At 37.3% G+C, this 16,190-nt stretch overlaps 1 protein-coding gene across 2 annotated transcripts in view; it reads left to right on the plus strand.

Annotated features, from left to right (window-relative positions):
* Positions 1-4,325: 4,325 nt before the first annotated feature.
* kif15 (kinesin family member 15) overlaps positions 4,326-16,190 on the plus strand; it is a 35,555-nt gene continuing 23,690 nt past the window's right edge. The window contains exons 1-13 of one of the 2 annotated variants that reach the window (XM_067379236.1): positions 4,326-4,424; positions 4,696-4,720; positions 5,243-5,426; positions 5,510-5,586; positions 5,661-5,698; positions 6,756-6,853; positions 7,619-7,798; positions 8,268-8,477; positions 10,841-10,966; positions 11,044-11,166; positions 11,250-11,382; positions 11,522-11,604; positions 11,934-12,131. In XM_067379236.1, coding sequence (XP_067235337.1) covers positions 4,406-4,424; positions 4,696-4,720; positions 5,243-5,426; positions 5,510-5,586; positions 5,661-5,698; positions 6,756-6,853; positions 7,619-7,798; positions 8,268-8,477; positions 10,841-10,966; positions 11,044-11,166; positions 11,250-11,382; positions 11,522-11,604; positions 11,934-12,131 — 1,494 coding nt within the window. In that variant the 5' untranslated portion in view covers positions 4,326-4,405. The remainder of the gene's footprint in view (positions 4,425-4,695; positions 4,721-5,242; positions 5,427-5,509; positions 5,587-5,660; positions 5,699-6,755; positions 6,854-7,618; positions 7,799-8,267; positions 8,478-10,840; positions 10,967-11,043; positions 11,167-11,249; positions 11,383-11,521; positions 11,605-11,933; positions 12,132-16,190) is intronic. The other variant, XM_067379237.1, reaches the window with a different exon arrangement.

The following is a 16,190-nucleotide window of genomic DNA, read 5'->3' on the forward strand; positions in this document are numbered from 1 at the left end:
GTAATTTACCTTGGCATAGTTGAATAACAAGAGTTCAGTACATGATGACATAAATGACATACAGTGAGTCTCCAACACCATTGTTTCCTCCTTCTTATATAAATCTCATTTGTTTAAAAGACCTCCGAACAACAGGCGAATCTCAACATAACACAGACTGTTACGTAACAGTCGCGATCATTATTATGTACGCCCCCAATATTTGCATATGCCAGCTCATGTTCAAGGCATTAGACAAGGGCAAAACGTCTGGATCTGTGCACAGCTGAATCATCAGACTAGGTAAGCAAGCAAGAACAACAGCGAAAAATGACAGATGAAGCAATAATAACTGACATGATCCATGATATTTTTAGTGATATTTGTAAATTGTCTTTCTTAATGTTTCGTTAGCATGTTTCTAATGTACTGTTAAATGTGGTTAAAGTTACCATCGTTTCTTACTGTATTCACGGAGACAAGAGTCGTCGCTATTTTCATTTTTTAAACACTTGCAGTCTTTATAATTCATAAACACAACTTCATTCTTTATAAATCTCTCCAACAGTGTGTAATGTTAGCTTTAGCCACGGAGCACCATCAAACTCATTCAGAATCAAATTTAATGTAAACATCCAAATAAATACCATACATGCGCGATTTGACATGCTGCACGATGAACACTTTGTAAAGATCCATTTTGAGGGTTATATTCTGTGTGAACTTTGTTTATGCTGTTTAAGGCAGTCGCGAGCTCGGGGGGCAGGGAGACCGAGAATTTAAAGGGGCTGCACTATAGCCACGGGTATATGGCCCCCCCAAAACATTTTCTTGGGAGGAGCTATGGGTTTCTTGGCTGGAGTGGAGTCTGGAGAGGGCTCGTAGGCTGGAGCGAAGTCTGGAGCTGACTTTGCGAAGATGGCTGCAGCAATGCAGACTATCCTGGCTAGTGAGGGAGATTCTGTGTGACTTTGTTCATGCGGGAACAAAATTTCATTCAAGGACACACACCAGGTCTGCTCTGCATGTCTTGGGCTGAAACATGCCCATTGATCGAGAATCCCGGTTCTTGTGAATACTGTGAACACCTTCATCGCAGGCCAGCACGCCAAGCTAACCTGTTGGACCAGGATACCCTCATGTCACCTAGCCCAGCTCTGCAGGAATTCAATCCTGTAGTGCTGTCCACGACGGCAGCTTTATCCTGGGGTGAGCAGCTTTTGTGCGTCCCTCTACCCACTGTGCCCAGCACGGACGAGGAAGAGGACCCGCTTAACTTTGAGGAAGAGGGACAATCTGACTTCTCTCTGAAGAAGAAGAAGATTTCGAGGACTCCCCCTGTGCACCCTGCACTCCACACTGAAGGAAGGCCTTCTCTGAATGGCCTCCATGGAGCCAGCCATTAGTTGCCACACACTTGCACCCAAAGCACACGGCGGCTGCAAATCTGATGTTGCTATCGAAAGCGGACTGATTCTAGTCGAGCATGATGGAACCAAGCAGTAACCTTCCCCTGTTTCTTTTGAAGCCAATAAGGAAGTGAATTAAACTGCAATTCATCGACTGGCCGTTAGGGACAGACTCCAAAAGAGAGCAAAATCTTATTGAGCCCCATGCCCAACTTTACAGCTAATTTTGCCCTTCATGACAACTATGAGGGGGGTGGATTTTGTTTATAACTCATCCGTTTAAATTATATTAAGCCCTAAAATTCTGCATAAATATCTTGAGTGACAGGTGGATTACCGCTGCTGTCACCACTAGCTGTTTGACTGCTGCCGTCATGTCACCTCAGCTCCACCCGCGTCCTTCCTCTTTGCCCATTTTCTGTTATCTCTTATCTGAGAGTGATGCTGTCAAGATGACAATGGTTGGCTTTAGGTTTTAAAGGCTGAATGTAACCCTAAACACTCACAGTCTTCCTCTGAGTCCGCATTTTTGTGACGTAAAGCCGCTTAGACTGCCGGGTGAAGTCCTCTAGCTCGCAGACTTGTGCCTTGTCCAAATACCCACACTTGCGGTCTTGGCCACTTGAGAGCTTGTGCACGCGACAGGAAGTAAGTGCGCAAGACTGTCCTATGTCTTAAAATGCCAAAGTGCAGTGCCCTTAATGCACACTAAACCCACACTACCTTGAATACCGCTTCTGAGCGGTATTCGAGACTAAGCGTATCCCATCATGCATTATGTTCGGGAACTCACATGTCCTGACATTGCAAGATGTCAAGGAAAACATGTGACTGTAAGTTAAAATAATTATACAATACATATAATTTGGTAGTAAAATATAAAGTGGTGCATCTTATTGATGCAAAGATGAGTGGGTTATGTACATACAAATGTATTTTGTACATCATTTGCAACTGCTTTTTATCACTTAAAGAAGCCCCACAATTTTAAAATAGTGTCTTCTGTTAGTTACATAGTATTGAAAATAAATATTTAAAAAAAAAAGCTTTGCAAGACTATAAGTGTGTCCCATCAGGCAAAGTTCTACACACACTTGCGGTCTTCATACCCACTTGAACACTTGGGCCAAATACAGGAAATACGTCATGTAAGTAGACAAGTGGTCAAGTGCAAAGACCGCAGGTGTGGGAATTTGGACAAGGCTGAAGTGTGCATCGAGGGCGCATAGCGGGGGTGCTTGCGAGCTCCCTTCTGAAACCTTAAATGATGAATGGGACACCCTACGGTCTCGTGGACTTAACGGACACTCACACGTGGCAGCGAATGTAAGTCCACATGGCCCAAAGTGCATAGAAGTGTGTCATTTGAGATTCAGCCCAAATGCTCTTCAGAAACCTTCGGGTGACATCACAGACACTACATCCATATTTTTTTTGACAGTGTATGGATGGAACGCGCTTAAAAAAGCAGCTGCTCTCTCTGTCATGACAGGCAATAATATGTCCCCTTTAAATTATGCCATATTTTGTGTATATGAGCCCATACAGTAATGAAAAATAGCAATATTTACATATGATTTGACAGTATATTTTAATAAATATCAAAAAATCTAAAAGGTGTGCATCATATCTGATACATAGATGAACACATTACATTACATTAGGTTTTGTGACTGTAAATCATTCTCTTTAAATGACATTGAAGTTAGAAAAGTGTACCAATGTCGAATGTAACTTGCCTAAATTTGTGAATATCGAATGTCCAACGTCAAACCAACTTTATGCCAGTGAATTGGGCAGAACCGGACAAGACAATGAATGCTTATGAACGATTTCATAATTAAAGGTGCAATATGTAATATTTTCTGTCCTCTAGAGGTCACTAGAGGCCTATTCAAAACAAAGGCGGAAACTTGGGATATGTGGTCTTCAAAAAAATCGGGATAGGATTTGGGAAGAAATCATGTTCATATATGCGATTATTGATGTTACTGTAGTATGAAGCAGAGCAGGACTGAGTGTTGTGGGAGCTGAACGAGGCCGCTGGAATGATTGCGCAACACACGCCTCACGAGCAGCTGAACTTTTATTATGCCACAGTCACCGACGCCGCTTCTGCTTTTCCGGTCATGAGTATGAGGTAACACAGCTCTGTTTATCATATTAGATACATTTGAGTATGTTGAAAATGATGTTATAATGTTACTCTGTGTGTTCGCTCAGCTTCTGTGAGACACTGTTACAGCTGCAGTAAGATAGATCGATTTTAGAATATCATACTAAATGGATGGCTTGTGTTGATAAATGGCATGCAATTAATTTTAAAACGTATGATGGAGAAAATGCTGTATTACTGTTACTAAAAATAGAGCTGCATCTGATTATGCTATGTTAGTTACTTAACAAAATAGTGTTTTTCTCTGAGGCAGGGTAAAGCATGGTACTCAAAGAAAAAAGAAAAGAAAATTAGATTTAAACAATAAGACTAAACGTGTTGAAATATAACAATAATTCGTTTTCTGTCTATAAATATATCAAACAGCTGTTCCGTTGTCTGTTTAAACCATGTTAATATTAAAGCGTCTTCGGTTTTTCCATGGTTTCTACAAAATAAAACCGGAAACCGAGGGTAACGCGGGTATGACACAATTGACAGGCGACTCCTTGGTTAAAATTGCAATTTTCTCACGATTTACAAATAGTTGCAAACATTTGGGATATTGTAAGTACTCAAGTGAACAAAATATATAACACTGGCCTAGTGTTTTTTCCCCCGGATATTTTACTGCAAAATTCGTATATATTGTACCTTTAAAACAGAGAACTGACGGGGAAAATATGAATACTGTGATCAATGCAGGCGTTAACTATCTCCAGAAGATGGCAGTAGTGCGACATCCAGGTTACAAGCTGCCTTTAAAACCCGAAGACGAAGAAGAAGAACGAGGCGCCAAATTTTGTATTTATCCTTCACGAATACAGTGAGGGAGGGAAAAACATAAATATAGGAATGAATCATGAATCTTAAAGGCAAAGGTGAGGATTATTTACTCATACTATCAGTTAATATACTGATCAGTATATTCGCATAGGATACATAACTAAATATCCGAGATGTTTACCTTTTTTATTACATGTAACGTTAACGTTAAGTTAATAAACAGATTTAATTTATTATCGGAGTGGAGTAAGTTAAGGTTACACGTTTATGTTTACTGACAAACGTTTGTTGTCGTTAATATATTAGCATCTTGTTTACTATAGTTTTGTTATTAATGTGTTTTACCTTTTTATGTTTCATATGCAGCAACCACGGAATCAAACACCAACAGGTAACTTACATAAACAAACACACAGCCAAAGGATAGTAAACACACTAAAGTTACTAACTTCGTACTGTCAGCGAGCTCAAAAAGAGGGAATGATTGAGTGATAATGAACGAGATTACCGCTAATGTTTTACACCATTATACCGAGTTTGTTCCCTTTTTGTGATTCTATCAGGTAACAGAACAGTTATTCAGGAAATACGGAGTTTATCGTGCTAGTCGGTTGACATTTGTCTTTTTGAAACAAATGAATTGCCCTTTGTTTGACATTTCTTCCTCTTATCTTCGCTGGTATAATGACTGTTGACTGTCATCCACCTTTTTGAGCATAGATCTGAACTTTGATGGTTGTAGTTCATGAATGCTTTTGAATACAGACCTAAGGCTGGAGACAGATTATTGCAGGAGTGAAAGTGTAAATTTATCAAACAAATTTGTACCGGTGCATCACTTTTACTCTGAATGAAGATCAAACAGATTTGTGTTCTACTAAGACCCATTTCCTCCTTTAACATCATCTTGCAGTGATGGAGATGCCATCAAGGTGTTTGTGCGGGTTCGTCCGTTGACTCAAGGCACTGGGTTAACAACAGACGGAGATCACAGTCTGTGCTTGACCGTGACCTCACCGCACACTGTCAGACTGCACTGCAAACCAGAACCTCGGACCTTCACGTACGACCATGTAGCTGACATGAACACCAGCCAGGTGAGACAGGGGTTTAGATGAATCTTCTCTGAGTGAAGATCAGTTGAGTAACCATCTCATCCACTGCTCTTTGTGTCTCTCAGGAGGAGGTTTTCTCCAGCGTGGCTAAAAACATTGTGGAGTCGTGTATGAACGGATACAACGGCACAATTTTTGCTTAGTGAGTTCCTGTGTGGCTTGTATAAAAATGTTAGAGCTTAGCACATTCATGACGTTAATGTATTTGTTTTTCAGTGGACAGACCGGCTCAGGAAAGACCTTCACCATGCTGGGTAAGTGCTGAGATCTGTGTATGCATGCATAGCAAACTTGGAAGTAGCTCCCAAAAAGTATTTAGACACTTGAGTTACAACTAAAAATGTTTTAACAGCATTGCAATAGATGACAAAATATCAAAACAAGTGGCTTTTGTTTAGAAAATTGACTCCAACACACTTTAAAAGCAAAATATTTTCACATTTTGTGTCAAATGCTAGTTGAACTCAGTTAATATGATTTTAATATATGATTACAATATTATATAGTTATGGGGGAACTTAAAGGGAACTAAGATGCATACATTCATTTCAAATCCCAACAGCTGACACCAGTAATTTAAAAATGGCTCAGAACTGTGAAGTTGTAAGAACAGCGGCAGCATCATTTGTTTGATCAGATGAGGTTTTATGTTATCTAATGCATTGTCAATTAAATGTTTAAATGTGACTGAAGTTTCCATTTATTTATTTTTTTTGGGACCACTATACTGGTGAGTATGGAAGCTTGTTTCTGCTATAAAATAAAAAATTATAAAGGTAATTGCAACTTTGAATTTTTCTCACAACGGCGAGTTTATATCTCGCAATTCTGACTTTTTTTCTCAGAATTGTGAGATATAAGCTCACAGTTGCGTGTTATAATGTCAAGTTGTGAGAGAAAAAAGACTGACGTTTTTTCTCAGAATTGCAAGTTTGTCTCACAATTCTGACTTCATAACTCGCAATTGCAAGTTATAATGTCAGAATTGCGAGATATAAACTCAATTCTGAGAAGAAAAAAGTCAGAATTGTGAGTTTATATAATGCAATTCTGACTTTATAACTTGCAATTGAGTTTGTCTCGCAATTCTGAGAAAAAAAGTCAATTCTGACTATATCACTCAATTGCGAGTTTATATCTCACAAATCTAAAAAAATAAATGGCAGAATTGTGAGATAAAAAGTCGCAATTACATTTTTTTTTTTTTAGTGGCGTAAACAAGCTTCCATAGGTGAGGTCTGTATGAAAGTTAGTGTGAATATACACCCACACACACACACATAGAAAGGTGAATGTATTTTGTGTGTGCAGGTCCCTCAGAGCTGGATAACTTTTCTGATGAGCTGCGTGGTGTGATTCCTCGTAGTTTTGAATACCTCTTCTTCCTCATCAATCGAGAGGTGGAACGGGTGAGACAAGATTCATTAAATATAAAATTATAGATGAATTTCATGTTGCCAATTAATTGCACATTCATTGAGGTGTCTTGCTGTTTAAATGATATATGCATCAGAATCAAGAACCACTTGTTCAGAACCAGCTAAAACTTGAACGTGAATTTTTTATGTGGTTTATATAATGATTCCTAGAATGTCTGCGCAAATTTAGTAGAGCTCTCTGATGTGGGATTCTGTGTGAAGAATTAGAGCGATGTAAAATTGTAGATTAGAAGCATAGAAGTCTTTCTATGGAAGCTTGTTTCCGCAATGAAATTAAAAAATAAGGTAATTGTGAATTTATCTCAAAATTCTGACTTTTTTTTTTTCTCAGAATTGCAAGATAAAAACTCACAATTGCGAGTTATAAAGTCAGAATTGCATGAATATAAAGTTAGAATTGCGAGTTATAAGTCAGAAAAAAACCTTTTATAAGACGCAATTATGTTTGCAATTCTGACTTTATAAGACGCAGTTGTGAGTTTATCTCGCAGTTCTGAGAAAAATGTCAGAATTGCGAGTTATAAATTCAGAATTGCGTGATAATTAAAAATTGTGAGAAGTCAGAATTGTGGGATAAAACGTTTACCTTTTACCAATTACCTTTTTTATTTATTTTTTTTTTATTTTATTTAGTGGCGGTAACAAGCTTCCATACTTTACATTCCTTAATCAGTGAATACATTAAATTGTTTGGTGGTTTGCTTGTTTATCTAATTCTTTCTGTTTTCTGTGCAGTCTGGTGGGATGAAGAGTTTCCTCTGCAAGTGTTCATTTATAGAAATCTACAATGAGCAGATTTATGACCTGTTGGACAGTGTGTCCACCAGCCTGTTCCTGCGAGAGGACATCAAGAGGGGCGTCTTTGTAGAAGGAGCTGTGGAGAAATACGCAGCATCTGCGGCAGAGGCCTATCAGGTCTCACACATGTTCACCTAGAAAAAAAACACACTAACAACCGCTTAGAATTGCCAGTAAATGAAAGGCATTAATCACTTTTAAACTGCAAGACTCTTGACAGAAATTTCCAACTTTTTGAAATATCCTATATTGTGACATGCTGGATCTACACATCAAATCTTTTTTATGTAATTATGATGTTAATGTATTATGAAGAAACATTTTAGTTCATGATTTACTGGATAAAAAATTTTAAAGATACCTTTTAAATATAGTTTAGAGCTTGGCATGCTTAAATAAACAAAAACAAAAAACATGACTATTTACATTTGATTAATTTTCATGACTTTTCCAGGTCTAGAAATCACTTAAAATTAGACAGCCTTACAGGTTTGGCTTGAACCTGTTTGTATGTTATCTTTATTCATACTATTTTGTCAGTTCTATTGTGACTTTGTGCTGTATTTCTGAATGTTCGTATTTGTAGGTGTTGTCGATGGGATGGCGGAACCGGCGAGTGGCATCCACCTCAATGAACCGTGAATCATCTCGTTCACACGCAGTGTTCACCATGACGTTGGAATCGAAGGAGACTGGACAGGAAGTGGTCAACATCAGGACCTCTCAGCTCAACCTGGTGGATCTCGCCGGCTCAGAGAGACAGAAGGACACGCATGCTGAGGGTTCACGGCTCAAGGTGCTTATGTTGGCAGTTACCTCTCAAAATACTTTAAAGCAGTGGTTGATAAACTGTTCAGTTTTCAAACAAAATAAGGGTTTTTGGTTCAGGTTAACAGGAATACATTATTATTACTCCTATTATTATGAACATTATTACATTGCAATATTGTATTATAATACATATTCAAAGTGAAAAGTGATACAGCTAATGTGGGGCAAAAATCCACTTTCATGTAATTTAGTTCATATATATGTGTATTTATAATATAATATAATATAATATAATAATATTGTGTGTGTGTATAATATTTTTTATTATTATTTTTTATTTTATTTTATTTTTTTTATATATATATATATATATACACCTTGGTGTTAATGTTTTAATTGTATCTCAGGGCAATCATGCTGTCCTAATGTAATTGCAAAATCAACTCATAAAACTAAACGCAGGGTTTCTGTGGGCCTTAAATAGTCTTAAAGGGTTATTTCACCTAAAAATTAAAATTGTCATTTATTACTCGCCCTCATGTCGTTCCACACCCATAAGACCTTCGTTCATCTTCTGAACACAAATGAAGATCTTTTTGATTTTTTAAAATTGAGAGATGTCTGTCTCTCCATTGACTGCCTTTGCAACAACACTTTGACGCTTCAAAAGGATCATAAAGAGATCGCAAATATAATCCTTATTAGGGATGTGCATCTCCATAACTGAGGCCGATGCGATACACGTCTCGATGCATAGCCAACGACACGGTAGATGAAAGATACATATGAAGCAGTTACAGATGGAATGCGATATGATTCACCCCTTTTACGATGCAGTGTGATCTGATTTTGATTCGATTCAACAATGTGATTCAATACAGTACGATGCAGTGGAAAAAAAATTAGGCTATGCAATTCAATATGTAGGGCTCTTTATTTTTTCTCAAATTCCATTGATTTTATTATTATTATTATTATTTATTTGAATTTTTTTACCAAATTCTGTTTTCTGTTTTAATTTTTCTGAATTCCATTTTAATGGTTTAATCAAAAACATGTCTAATTAATTGAATTAATAAAAAACAACTTAATTTATTAATTTGTTTACAATAGGGCCTTATGATTTTTTTTTTATTATTATTATTATTATTTATTTAGTTTTCATAAATTCTGTGCTGTGCATTTTAAATTTTTTGGTAATGAAGGCATAAAGTTAATTTATTTTTAATCAAATTAAATTTAAAAAAAAAGGGACTCTCAGAGCAGCTCTTGAGATGAAGTTTGTGTTCATGTTGTCGTATAGTCAGATGAAGATGCTGTATGTGTAGTAAATGTATTCGCGCGTCTGCGCCATTCATTCACACAGACACACAGAACATGCAGGATTCATATTCAAATAGTCTCTTCTTGCACTTTAATAATGCACGAGAATGAACCTCATTGGTTACGCAGCAAAATACATTTACTTGAGAGGCAAATGTGAAATGAAGTCTTGAAATAATGAACAAAATGAAGTTTTTATGCTCAAAACAAGAACAAAACTTCCCTTTGAATTCAGTTGATTTTTCTGAGCTTATTGTCAGAGATATGTTGTTGTTGTTGTTGTTTTTAATCATAAACTCAATTAATTTTGATCAGTTTTACAGGAAGCAAGACTTCATATTTTGTCATTTTGTATCTCCAGTCAATGCATCTTGATTTAAGTATCTTTAGACATTTTCACTGGAAAAACAGACAAAAAAAAAAAAAAAACTGAGAAAGAGCATCACTTTTTTGCAGTGTGACCAGAAGGTACAGTAAAAAGATATTTCCATATTCTAGAGGTTGGGAGCAGAGCAAAAGTAATAGATAGCTGTTGGAAGTTGTATTTTTAAACTCTGAAGTAGCTAATAAAACTTATTGTGTTTCTCCCTAGACATACAGAGAACATATTGATGCATTGTGTTCCCTTCAATTTATTCCTTAAATTTTCTTTATTTGTTATTAAAAGTCTTAAATTTAGCCCAATGCAGAAACCCTGTAAATGTTATCATTAATTTGTGGTGTGTTTCGTTTGCTTGCTTCATTGACATGGCTATGATTATACATCATTGTACATAAGTGTGCAGCCCAATTTCTTTAGGTTTGTTAAACAAAAGTAGCAATGTAGTTATTCTCAGTGTGGTAAATTTAAGTATGGGTCATAGAAGTGAGGCTCTTTAATGATATGGTTTATAAACTATGCTAATTTATACTTTAATTCAACTTTTAAATACTTGCTAGATGTTCTGCAATTTTACTGTTGTTGTGTCCTACCCACCTGACAAGTTTTAAAACAACTGCTTTAAAGACATTTCTGTGACTCCACTGTACTCCACTCAACTGTAACCTTTGACTTGTATGCTTTAGGAAGCAAGCAGTATAAACCGGTCACTGATGTGTCTCGGTCAGGTGATCATGGCCCTGATGGATGTGTCCAATGGGAAAAACCGTCATATTTGTTATAGAGACTCGAAGCTGACCTTCCTGCTTAGGGTGAGGGTGCTTTGGGAATGTTACTTTGACTGTATGTGGATGTGTGAATCGTGCCTGACTGCTGTTTATATTGTCAGGACTCTCTGGGCGGAAACGCTAAGACGTACATCATTGCTAACGTTCATCCTGGTTCCAAGTGCTTTGGAGAGACGCTGTCCACTCTGCACTTCGCTCAGAGAGCCAAACTCATCAAAAATAAGGTTGAACAGCAGAATTATTCATCCGAACGTTCAGTGTTTTTGAAGAAATATGAAGACTGATCTGTGTGTTTGTGTCTCTGTAGGCTATGGTGAATGAAGACACTCAGGGTAACGTCAGACAACTGCAAGCAGAAGTGAAGAAACTAAAGGAGCAGCTCGCAAATGCTCTTTCACAAGCACGCACTGTAGAGATGACACCAACAGACCAGCAAACAGGTACACACACATTACAGAGCTCACACAGACAATCCATCTGATCACAGACAATCCATCTCTAGACATATTATCAGAAACTAGAACTACAATGAACAAATTCATTCATTCATTATTATTTAAACTGGTGTTTGTGTTGCAGCAGACTCTGACCCTGAGGTTTCCTATAAGACACAGTTCATTCAGGCCATGAGCTTCTGGAAGAAAGGACAGGAGGAGAAGAAGGTGCTTTTTAATTTTTTTTTTTTGTTTGTTTTTTGTATTATTTGTGATCTGATAATCTGTGCCTACGATTTAGTAATGTTACATATTTTTATAATCTACAAGTGCAAAAAGTCAGAAAATCAAACATTTAAATATAGAACTTGTAATTTTAAATCATTTATGTATTTGCCCCCAAAATTTTAATTCTGTCATTTATTCACCGTCATGTCATTCCATATCTGTTTGACTTCAGCAGTAAACACTTCTTTCTATTATGATGAGTTTGCTTGTTCTTCCCAATAATGCTCAGTCTTAACGACAGTTTCCACCTGCTGCTGTCTTTCTTACAGGCTCTTCAGCAGAAAATGTCACAGCTGGAAGCTGCTTGGGCTCAGAAGGAGAAATTCATCCAGTCCAACCGCATGATCCTGAAGTTCAGAGATGATCACATCGCTCAGCTAAAGAAAGAACTTCAGACAGGCCAGAGATCAGATGCTGAACAGCAGAGCAAGGAGCTGCAGGAAGAGATCCGACTGCTTCGGGATCAGGTATACAAATTCTGTATTTTATTTGAGAAAAATTGTGTTTTTGAGAAATATAATTTTTTGATTGTGAAATGTACGAAGCACTTTCAGCCAGTTCACTTAGCATAAACATCTGATAATCATCACACATTCACTTACCGCTTGCTCCATTTCTATAAATCCATTTTTATGAATGAATGATGACTTACTAGCAGTTGCTCTGTTCTTCATAAACATCCGCTTAGCGGCACCTGCTGGTGAAGTAAATTAACAGCAGATAGAGAACATGCATCGGTACTCTACTGCTTTTCCTGCAGTTCCCGGGTGTGAAATGTTGAATTTTCTGCCGGATTTGAACCACTGAATTTGTGGAAGCGAATTTGCAACTGAAAATTGCTAGTTGAATTTTATAGGTTGTATTTTTAAACAGAATGAATATTTTGGAAGTGAAATCTGAAAGGTGAATATAAATTATTGAATTTTTAATAATGAAAATGTGTGTGAAAATTATTTTTAATTGAAATATTCACAGCTTAAATATATGATCATGTTGAATTTCAGCCCATAAAAATGCAAGCCTTAAAAATACAATGCATCAAAATGCAAGCACAGCTAATGTAATGAATTTCTTTTTCTTCAGTTAGTGCAATTCAACAAGCTTTTTATTTCAAAAACATTTGGCATTAATTTACTTAACCCATGTAACCCATGTAACCCAATCAATGTTTAAAAAAAAAAAAAAAAAAAAGGAAGCATTGATACTTATACCAATATTGACATCGGGACCGATACTGCACTCGTGTACTTGTACTCATTAAAATGCTCCAATACCATATCAGAAAAGCATGTCTATAAAGTAAATGTATATAATTAACAGAAATTATAGCATGACTAAATATTCAAGCTATAGTTGCTGTGCACAAGCTAATAAGCGAAACGTAGAGTGCATTGAGCGTGCAACTGCAGCGCATCCCTTTTTCACAGACATGATCGGAAAGTTTTTAGTTTGGTCCGATATGGCAATAGCAAAGAAAGTAAAATGAGGAGCATATTACTAACTGATGGTATAGAGAGAGAGAGAAGAGTGCACACACTTCTGTTGCATGCTCTTGATTACTCAGCACATGTGTCATTTGGATTACATTAAATGGTATGTACAAGTAAAAACATGAACTGTTACATGATTTATGTATAACTAGTGGTTCCCTACAATATTACATGGTACTACATGTACAAGGTGGTACAGTAATCAAATTACATTTTCAATAAGTTTTCTGTACGCAAACATCTGAAGTGCACCCAGAAAGCTGCCTCTCAGACAGCACTCAAATAGCCTATTAAATCAAGTTCTCTTTCATGTCGTCTTGCACTTGAATGGACAAATTTACACAAAATTGTCAAAATGAAACCTAGTTGATCATGTCTTAACTAAGTGAATGTAAAGCAAATAAGAAAGCGTGTGTGCAACAGTGTTGGATATGTGTAGCTCTTAAATTTGACAGCAGCCGAATAAACCTACTGCTCTTTGTCCTCCATGTTAATCTAACAACAAAAGACAAAGAGAAAATCACTCACTGCTCTTGACTGGTTGAGCCCTGCTGGAGCAGCTCTTAATATTCACTGTGCAATTAAATCAAAGATAAAATATGATAGAGGTGTCCTCAACTCTGGACCTCGAGATCTACTTTCCTGCAAAATTTAGCTCCAACCCTAATCAAACACACCTGAACAAGCTAATCAAGGTCTTCAGGATTACTAAAAAGTTGCAGGTAGGTGTGTTTTATCCAGTTTGGAGCTAATCTCTGCAGGAAAGTAGATCTCGATTTCCAGAGTTAAGGACCCCTGTGATAGAGCAATAATATGAACAGTCAAAGTAAGAGTAGCTCCTACAGTACATTTTAACAGGCATAATTAAGCATGAAAATAAGGAAATATCAATTTGCTATTAAACCAGGTATCAGTACTGTAGCGAATCAACTCAAAGGGGGAATATTAATAATAATTAATAATTCATTATGATTGACTGATTCAATTATTACAATTAATTAACCTTTTCGTCCAGTGAACACTCATTGTTAATTGTTTATTAATTCTAAGAAATGTTCATTTCCGGGTTATGGAAAACAACATTCTTATTGTACAGTACTACTCAGAGCATGTAGTCAAGATCTAAATCATTTAAGAGGCAATTTATTGGCAGACGGAGTTAGAACCAAACATGTATTGTGCACAAACTTTATTAACTAACTAACAAACACATAACATACATGCAGGTCACACACATACATAGGCAAAAATGAACAATGATAGAGTTGAACCGGAAGTGGGACTGGAAATGGAGCTATGGGAAAAGGTCAAAGACAATCTGGAAAAGAATCATCAGTTTCTTCAGTAATAAAGCAACTTAGCAGACACAGGTGGTTTACAAACTAATACTAAATAGCTGTTTAGTGATCAGTTGTACGATACTTGTAAAATGCTTTTAGGCTGAAGAGCATCGGATCTGCCAGAATTGTAACCAATACCTTCTGCATTGGTCGAAGACATATGTAACAACTTGAACTGATAATTTGACTCTTAATTTGGCTACGTTCACACTGCAGGGCTTAATGCTCAATTCCGATTTTTTTGAAAAAACTTTTTTGCAAGGCCGTTCACATTTTCAATTAAATGCGACCTTTTGTGATCTCCTGTGTGAACGTGAAGTGACCCGCATGCGCAGAAGAGTATGCAACGGTCAACGACGTCACTCGTTGCTTGCGGAAGTAGACGGCCACTTTGTTTGTTCCAGTCTTTAACCTCCTTGTATTTGGCTCGGAGGCTTTTTATTTTTCGCTGGCATTGGAGCCAGGATCGTCTGTAACCACGCTCGGCCATTCCGCTGGAAATGTTATCGTAAACCGCCCGGTTCCGATAAGAGCCCTCGAGTTTGGCCTGAATAGAGCTGTCACCCCAAATATTAATTAGATCTGTGACCTCGCTTCCCTTCCATTGACTGGTCTCAGCAGCATCGTCCGCCATGGTTGTTGTTTATCTTCTCGTTCCCGCCTACTTCAACGCACAATTATGACATTTGTAGCGTATCAATGACGTACGGGTCGGATACATGTGGCCTGGCCGTTCAGACGGAGGTCGCATTTCAAAAGATCGGATACGTATCGGATTCAGGACCACATACCCAAGTGGCCTGGGTCACATTTGAAAAGATCGGATCTGTGTCGTTCAGACTGTCATGAAAAGATCAGATACAGGTCGCATGGGGCAAAAAAAATCGGAATTGGGTCGTTTCAGCCTGCAGTGTGAACGTAGCCTTTGTGGGAAAAAATTCTCCCTCTCCTAGTCACACACATGGTTGGGGGCAGGGCAGGCCTGGGCCCAAAGGCCCACAGGTAGCTCCTGCGGTCGCTGTGTTGTCGGCGAAGTAAGAGAGTGGGAGGAGCATTGCGTACCGGCTTTAAGCTCTGGGAGAAGTCACACCCCTAACGGTTGACCTGACCAATGAAATGGGAAGGGTCTCCGAGTGGCAAAATTCCTCTCTGGGGACTTTTATGACTGAGCGTAATTTAAAATGGCTTTTAGAGTTGTTAAAAAAAGAACTATTAAAGATTCTTGTAATACAGGGGCCGTATTTACAAAACATCTTAAGGCTAAAAGTAGCTCCTAACTTGCCGATTTAGGAGAAACTCTTAAAAATAATGGGCGTGTCAGTGCTAATTTTAGGAGTCCTAAATTTTTGCTTTAAAAGTATTTCACAAAGCATTTTAGCGTTAAATCTAGCTCCTAAATCTGTGAAATGTTAGGAGTAGTTGAGGACTCCTAAGTCACTAAGACCAAATCACAAACAGTCCTAATCCACTCAAAGACAACATGAGGCAATAGTGATAGAGCCTTAGTTGCTGAACCTTTTCTTCATAAATACAATACATTTTGATTTATAGATTTGAATCTACAATGAGACGCCAAAAAAAACTTTAGCAAATAAATAAATATTGTCTGATTTCCTGTGGCAATGGTTTTCATGAGCTCACACTTACAAATGATTGAAGAGTTAAACAAAATATAATATAATATAATATAATATAA

Source organism: Chanodichthys erythropterus, chromosome 24, assembly GCF_024489055.1.
Source record: "Chanodichthys erythropterus isolate Z2021 chromosome 24, ASM2448905v1, whole genome shotgun sequence".
Lineage (NCBI taxonomy): Eukaryota > Metazoa > Chordata > Actinopteri > Cypriniformes > Xenocyprididae > Chanodichthys > Chanodichthys erythropterus.